General features: G+C 39.1%; 1 protein-coding gene across 5 annotated transcripts; it reads left to right on the top strand.

The window, feature by feature from the left end:
- The first annotated feature begins 1,058 nt into the window (after positions 1-1,058).
- LOC121308122 (probable ATP-dependent RNA helicase DHX40) lies at positions 1,059-7,452 on the top strand. 5 transcript variants are annotated; one of them, XM_041240414.1, is made up of 10 exons: positions 1,059-1,287; positions 1,578-1,773; positions 2,263-2,408; positions 3,670-3,789; positions 4,172-4,402; positions 5,040-5,106; positions 5,811-5,942; positions 6,125-6,224; positions 6,339-6,425; positions 7,261-7,452. In XM_041240414.1, exons 2-10 carry the CDS (start codon positions 1,590-1,592, stop codon positions 7,445-7,447), a joined length of 1,254 nt encoding a protein of 417 aa, XP_041096348.1. In that variant the 5' UTR covers positions 1,059-1,287; positions 1,578-1,589; the 3' UTR covers positions 7,448-7,452. The 5 variants fall into 5 exon arrangements, with proteins under 5 accessions (XP_041096348.1, XP_041096346.1, XP_041096344.1 ...); XM_041240412.1 differs by having other exon boundaries at positions 1,554-1,773; XM_041240410.1 differs by having other exon boundaries at positions 1,549-1,773.
- The last annotated feature ends 13 nt before the right edge of the window (positions 7,453-7,465 follow it).

Raw genomic sequence — 7,465 nt, 5'->3', positions numbered from 1 at the left:
TTATTTTATTAGTTTGTAATGCAATGGTGGAAATAAATTGCATGACCGAAAATTGAAATGAGACTTTAACAATTTAAACAAATTGTATATGTGTGTACAGAAAAACTTGTAAATGTTCTTTATAGTGTTTGGTGTTATAGTTCTGGATTAAAATTTATGTTTTCAGATCTGTATTGTTTTTTGTTCTATGGCTATGAATTAGATCAGTAAACTGAGAAGACCCAGGTGATTACATTTTTACTTTTGAAGCAAGACAGTTTGCTGCACTGCTCTTAGTGAACCCCCCCTCCCCACTTAATCATCCAATACAAAATAAAAAAAGATGACTTACATGTGTATAAAAATAAATTTGCAATAGTACATAAGTTGAGCAGTGCAAATGGTGTCAGGAGGTTTTAATGAATGCATTATCTGGATATTTAAAGCTAACCTCTTCTGCTGATGGACTTTACAGATTTGGAGAAGACCTAGTGGGGTGTTGTAATATATTCATTATGATATCGAAAATATTCAGGTTTGCACATACATGTTTTTTGGGTTTTTTTTTTTTTTAGAAATTAGGCAGCAGTGCATGCTTTGTGTGTATGTATTGCTTGTGAATGCATTATAGTTATTTTCTGGTGAGCAGAAGAAAAAGAAAATTCAACATATAATCTAGTTAAACCTACACGTCGATATGTAAACCAATCTGTGGTGTGGTCAGAGTTGGTATTGTATGCAGGGTTTCTAGCTATAGTGCGTGGCTGAATGGAAGCGCGTATGTTCTCTTACAAACACTGCTTTAAGTATACTCTTACTGGTAGTGCTTTAGTCCTATAGTAATAATAATATGGACGTTTCTATGTCATGTATGCTTCAGAATACTACGAAGTCCTTAGAATTTTCACTATAGGACTATTAAATCATATTTGCTTGAGTTGTGTATGTGATACAATCAGAAATGTATTGCATTTTGGAGATCATGTCTTCTGTGGTACTGTTTGGTATCTCCAGCAGAGGGAAGCACGAGTCTTCAGTGGGGAAAAAAAGAAAATAGTGACGTTCACGTCGTGCGACGATTGAATGCAATTGTGAGTGCGTTTACAGGGTGTTTTATAGGAGGCTGCTGCTGTTTAGTTCAGGGGTGATCTCGGAGTATTAAAGCTGAAGTGACGGCACCCGTAGGACAAAACCTTAAACCCGTTTGTGACGAGTCGCAACCATCTAACAACCCTTCTACTGAGACGCAGCAATTGAGTTGCATCACTATCTCGCTAGTCGTGTAAGATCTCCAAACTGGATCTTAGGGTGAGAGTCGGTACGCCTTATTGACAGAAATGTTGTATTGGTTTTACTTTGCAGTCAGTAGAAAGAAGGGTACACATCACTGTGTACATTTCACTAATAACGTTTCTATTTGTTGCCTCTTGTTTTGTTTTAATACGTTTTGTTATACAGCCAAATCATGTTTTAATTTCATTATTTGCAAACATCTCATGATGTATAGTAATTATTATAATAACTGCAAGCTGTTTCCGGCTGTCCTTTTATTTATCATCAATTCACTAGGTTAGGTTTAACAAAAGTCGTTCATATAGAACAAACTGAACATGGAGAAAAAAAGCAAGCCGTATAAAACAAAGGGAGGAACGGCAACAGAGCCGGTGCCGCTCCCAATCCACAAACACAGAGAGCGGCTGGTACGGGCTGTCAAACAGAACCCCTTCGTTGTCGTTACCGGAGAGACGGGAAGCGGCAAGACCACACAGCTTCCTCAGTATCTCTACCAGGCAGGTAATCTGCACACCATGACAGAACTAGCACAGAGCTTACCTTAATGTTACCTGTACTCTAACATGGTAAAAAAAAAAAAAGCCCTGTGATTTGCATTTGTAACTGTCAAACCTATGATATATAAATTTGTATTTTGGCTTATTGATATGTAACAGTAGACTATTTGAAAGTAAAAATGAATACAACTGTGATGTTTTATTGGGTTAGAGCACTGAAAAACAACACTGGATTAAAAAAAGTGTAAAAACCTTTGTTATATAAACACAGGATAAGTTGCACTATTTAATATTTGCAAGCTAACAAATTCTAACCAGTTAGTGTGATAGATATGCTTCTCAGACTAGCTACTGTAGGCTTTAGAAAATGCCTTGCTTACACAATATGACTGCATAGTGTAGATTGACATGTTACATTGATAAAGCAGTAGTCCTGAGAGCAGAATTTGCTAGTATCTAGTGTCAAACAGCCTGTTTGATTTTTACGCTGTAGGGTTTGGGAAAGGCGCAGTGATCGGTGTCACGCAGCCCCGAAGAGTAGCCGCTATCTCAGTAGCACAGCGAGTGTCTGAGGAGATGGGCTGCCCCCTGGGAAGAGAAGTGGGCTACCAAGTGCGCTTCGACGATTGCACTTCCAAGGTATTTAATCACACAGACTTCTAACTGTAAGTGCTGTAGGCAGGCTTGACTAGACCCCATGTCCGTTGTGTGCCAGTGGGTGAAGGTGCGCTCCTTCACTCTACCTTGAAGTCTGATTTAGCTTGTTTTCCACATCGGCTTCCAGTAGGAATTGAACCCTTAAAAAGACAATGAAAATGGGCATGTGTGTGTGTCCAGGATGAAATGTGAGCCCAGCATTGTTGTGGTAACGTGTCTGTCGTGGTATACAGAACTTTGATCATCAATAAGCCTTTGGGTTTGTGAGTGGTGTTATGAAGGCTAGTTAACCGATGTAACCAATGTTTCATTTGTAATGGAGCGCCCCTATCAATGGACACCTACTTCAGCAGAGTAAGCTTAGTATGCCAGCAGCGAGTGCTGCACACACAGAGAGAGCAAAGAGCAACAGGGTCACAGGTCACATAGGAAAGAGCTAGCAGCACTTCTGGGACCAAAGTTTATCACGGTTTAAAGATCTGTACTTAAAAAGAAGAGCCTGGTTAGGCTTTTCTATAAAAGGTCTTCTCTGAAAATAGTAATAAAAGTAATAATCTCAGTGTTTATTTTTTAACATCAGTAGTGTATATATATATATATATATATATATATATATATATATATATATATATATATATATATATATATATATATATTATTTGTTTATTGATATAATATGTTATTCTATATATATATTCTCTATTGAACAAATAAATTATTGTAATGAAGATATATATAGATAGATGGGTAGATAGGAGGATAGATAGATAGATAGATAGATGCATGAATGAATGAATGAATGACCCTATAAAATTTGGACTTCATCCAATTATTTCATTTTGGCCCGTTCCACCCTTATCCGTTTTTCAGGGAACACAAAAAAGATACAATGTTAAAAATACATAGCTGAAAGGACTGTGTTTTAAAATAAGCAGGCTTCCATTTAGATGTACTGTGTTGGTTTTGTTGGTACAGTACTATATTTTCAGCAGAAGTATTTTAATTCAGAACGATATGATTCTGAAAATATCACTTGCCAAAAGAGACGGCACGTGGACTGTAATACAGTACATACTTTTAAATCCGGTACATATTGTAGCAGTATGTAAAATTCCCCATTAATGGCAAAATTATTGGGGCCACAAAATGCAGAATATTACAAAGACCCCATTACAGGCATTCCTGGTTTTCATGTGTATAGCCCCTTTAACTGAAACAGCACTGCATCTAATACTTCCTTTAGGACACGGCTATCAAGTACATGACAGATGGCTGTCTCCTGAGGGAAATTCTCGCAGATGCCAGTCTTAGCAGGTACAGCGTTATCATTCTGGACGAGGCTCATGAGAGGAGCCTGAACACGGTGAGTGGAGAGAATTGCTCAATCAGAAGGTAATAATGTCATTGCAATGAAAGTGCTTTTAAAGCGTTGCTTAAAAATAACAAAGTAAAAGCCACATCGACATGCAGAATTTTGTTGTGAAGAAAGAACCACACCTTATTGGGAATATTTTGATTTTTAAAAATGCTCATATGTGAATGTTTTTAAGCTTGGGTTTCTAGTTTGTCTCTGGTTGCTCGGAAACATGGGAGGACTGGACAAAGGCTGCTGGGAGGTGGAACCTTTAATTCCTTAGCATGAATATTGTGCTTGCATGTGCCATATTCAGCTTAGTTTTTGATTGGGTTTGGACCTTGGGAACGGGCTCATTATGAGTAGGTTGTGAGACTTGGTTCTCTTTCAGGACATTCTGTTCGGTTTACTGAAGAAGCTGTTCCAGAAGAAGAAGCATGGAGACCGGCAGGCCCCTCTCAAAGTGGTGGTGATGTCAGCCACGCTGGAGACAGAGAAGCTCTCTGAGTTCCTTGAGGACTGCCCTGTCTGCACCATACCCGGGAGGACCTATCCTGTCACTGAGATATTCTGCAATCTGATTGGCCCAAAAGACAGAGAGAGCTCTGTTTATGTGAAAGAGGTAAAGCACTGCTCTTTGAGGTTAGGGGGAAACCAGGGTATAAACAGAGCCTTTCACATCAATAACTATAGCATATGCAACGGGACCAGTGATAAAGCAGAGAAATTGGACGAAAGCTTTTAAGGCAATGATTTAAATGCACCTTGACCATGGGTGTAAGTTTAAATTAAAGCACAGGAGGTGATCTAGAACTAGTAAGCAGCAACAACTAATATATCTACAGTATAGGGTTGTATTTGATATACCTACATACTAAGCTAAGAACCAAAAGCTCTTCAAGAAAAGAGAGCCCAGTGATGATGTTATTAAATAAGAGGTAGACAAAATATATTTTAGAAGTCTTGGTTAGCTGCTTTAAACTCATATAGCCTCTATAGATTGGGACTGCAATATCCCATGGTTTAAGCACAGGCACACAAGATTATCACATGGGAGTATGGTAAACGATATATACAGTAAGGACTGTAAACATGGTAAACCTTAATAATACAAGGCACCTGATGCATGATATAGCCATATAAATGTTGCTCAGAGGATGCAGTATATTGGATAAGAATGTATCTTTGATTAAGCCCAAAATGATGGTCGTATTACAGTACAGAACATGAACGCAAACATGTGTTTTTTTTTCATTCAGGTTGTGAAGGTTGCCCTCGACATCCACACGAATGAGCCAGCTGGGGATATCCTCGTGTTTCTTACAGGTAAGCTTCTTATCAAGCGTTGGCTTCTCGCAGCCTCAAACCGACGCTGGTGTCTGTTATTTATGAGCAGCTGCTGTGAGGGAAAACGGGCTGTTTTTCTTTTTTTTTAACAGGCCATTTGCACATAAATCTTGGCCTGGAAAACCACAGAGTTTACATCGATCTGTAACCTGGCTCCCATCCAAATCACAGAGTAACAGAGCTTGTGTGAATGACGCACTTCCGTAATAAACGGTACACTTGAGCTTCTGTAAGTCAGACGCAAGTGCTTAAGCAATACTGTATAATGTATTGCGTTTTGCATATTCCTGCAGTTTCATATCACCACTGTTTCAGTATTGTAGTTTACATGCTCTGGGTCATCACCTGGTGAATGCAGCCAAACACATACCGTATTGATAAGAGCTTGCGGTAGTCAAGTACAAGGCTTTTGCTGAACATCACTTCCCTGTTACTGTAACCAAGGAAAAGCTCCCATTTACATCTGCTCTTCATATATCTCTGCTGTCCATTGTGATAAAAAGTACGATCACTGCTAAAATGCTTCCATTTGCAACTGCAGAGACTTTTAATTGTTAAACAAAGTCAAATAGTACTTGCTTAGTTTGTTGTATCATAAATCTCTGTTTTTGGTCCCACGCTTGTTAGTGGTTAGTTGAACAACTCTGCATTCATCTCACTTTTTTTTTTTTTTTTTTTTGCAGGCCAAGTGGAAATCGAGAAAGCTTGTGATGTACTTTACGAGAAGGCTGAATCCATAGATTATCGGCATGATGTTGAAGACCGGTCTGTTAAGGGACTACTGATACTCCCATTATATGGATCCATGCCCACTGGTAATGTCTCTGATAGACATATTTGTGATTACAATTCTATGGATGTTTTTGTATTTGTGGGCAGTAACCACTCATGTACCTCTGTAATAAATCTGCATCAACTGAAGTAAATCTCATATACCCGCTTGGAGTTCTTTGGCACACATGAATGCTTCTGAAATATTAATGTCTGTTCTTAATAGATCAACAAAGGCAAATATTTCAACCTCCTCCAGCTGGCATAAGAAAATGTGTGATTTCCACAAATATTGCTGCAACATCTCTAACTGTAAATGGAATCAGGTAAAATAACTGAATTGTGTGTAATAGCTTCCCCCTGAACCTAGCCCAGTGAGTGTGTGATTGAAATCCTGGTATAAACTGTGTCGATTTTCAGTTCTGTTCTGTTCTGTGCAGGTACATTGTTGACAGTGGATTTGTGAAGCAGCTGAACCATAATTCAAGGGTGGGTCTGGATGTTCTGGAAGTGGTGCCGATTTCAAAGTAAGGTTTTTTGTTTGTAATGAGGCAGGTTTTCTTATTTTTTGGTACCTGAAGAGGCTTAATTCACAGTGTACCGAACAGAAGTGTCATTTGGCCTGCAAAGCATGACTGGCTTAGTCCAAAGCTCACCTGGTTTGTAAGGTTGCTACTGTGTGACTTTCTAATTTAAAATGGTAATGAAGTACTGAATGAGCTGAAAATGAGAAAATGCCATTGGGCTGTCTGTGCCAGCTTTACGTGCACATCACACCATTGTCTACTTCAAAGCACCTATGTACTACGTAGAAGATACCGCATTGAATTGCAGGGTCTGAGCGCTGCACAATGGGAATGCAATGTAACTAAGCAGTCTTCAAGGTGGTTTTTATCAGGTTGCAGACTGTAGCTTTATACATTGTACATATAATAGAAATAGTTGAAGGTTAACATAACCAGGGAGTAGGTGGTGTGGTGGTTCTGGGACCTGGGTTGGGAGGTGACTGCACTCTAGTGGTTGTTCAGTTATTATTGTTCATTGATTAAGGTGTACAGTATAAATGGGGGCTATGCAGTTTATATGGTTTGTGGTGGATGTAAAACATTTAATTTACATATCTTTAAAGATCTGCGTATACTGTTGAAGATGTTACTTTTCAGGACCCAAGAGCCTTACCTATATGATATGCAGTAAATAGTAGCACTATATATACAGTAGATAAACCCTTTTTTTTTGTTGCTTTGTTACCTTGAATGCTAATTGTTAATGGACTAAAATCGTATGCACTTTATTGGAAGCAGATTGTTGAGGTAAGGCTGATTATAAATGCAAGCTGTTGTGCGGTTGTTTGTCGCGAAGGACTGAGGCGAAACAGAGGGCAGGCAGGGCTGGAAGGACGTGTGCTGGGAAGTGCTTCCGGATCTACAGCCGGGAGTTCTGGGAGAAGTGCATGCCGGAGTACACCATTCCGGAGATCCAGAGAACCAGCCTGACTTCAGTCATCCTCACCCTGAAGTGCCTTGGAGTCCATGACGTCATCAGGTAAACAAAGAAGAGGCATTTT

Source organism: Polyodon spathula, unplaced genomic scaffold, assembly GCF_017654505.1.
Source record: "Polyodon spathula isolate WHYD16114869_AA unplaced genomic scaffold, ASM1765450v1 scaffolds_356, whole genome shotgun sequence".
In the NCBI taxonomy this organism is placed as follows: Eukaryota; Metazoa; Chordata; class Actinopteri; order Acipenseriformes; family Polyodontidae; genus Polyodon; species Polyodon spathula.
The sequence above is the reverse complement of the archived record's forward strand: the minus strand, read 5'-3'. Positions and strand labels throughout refer to the sequence as shown.

Excerpts from the sequence above, each read along its gene's own strand:
- LOC121308122 (XM_041240414.1), top strand. The coding sequence starts at position 1,590 with ATGGAGAAAAAAAGCAAGCCGTATAAAACAAAGGGAGGAACGGCAACA. Across the intron at positions 2,409-3,669 it reads TCGACGATTGCACTTCCAAG|GACACGGCTATCAAGTACAT; the intron begins GTATTTAATCAC and ends TACTTCCTTTAG. Across the intron at positions 4,403-5,039 it reads GCTCTGTTTATGTGAAAGAG|GTTGTGAAGGTTGCCCTCGA; the intron begins GTAAAGCACTGC and ends TTTTTCATTCAG.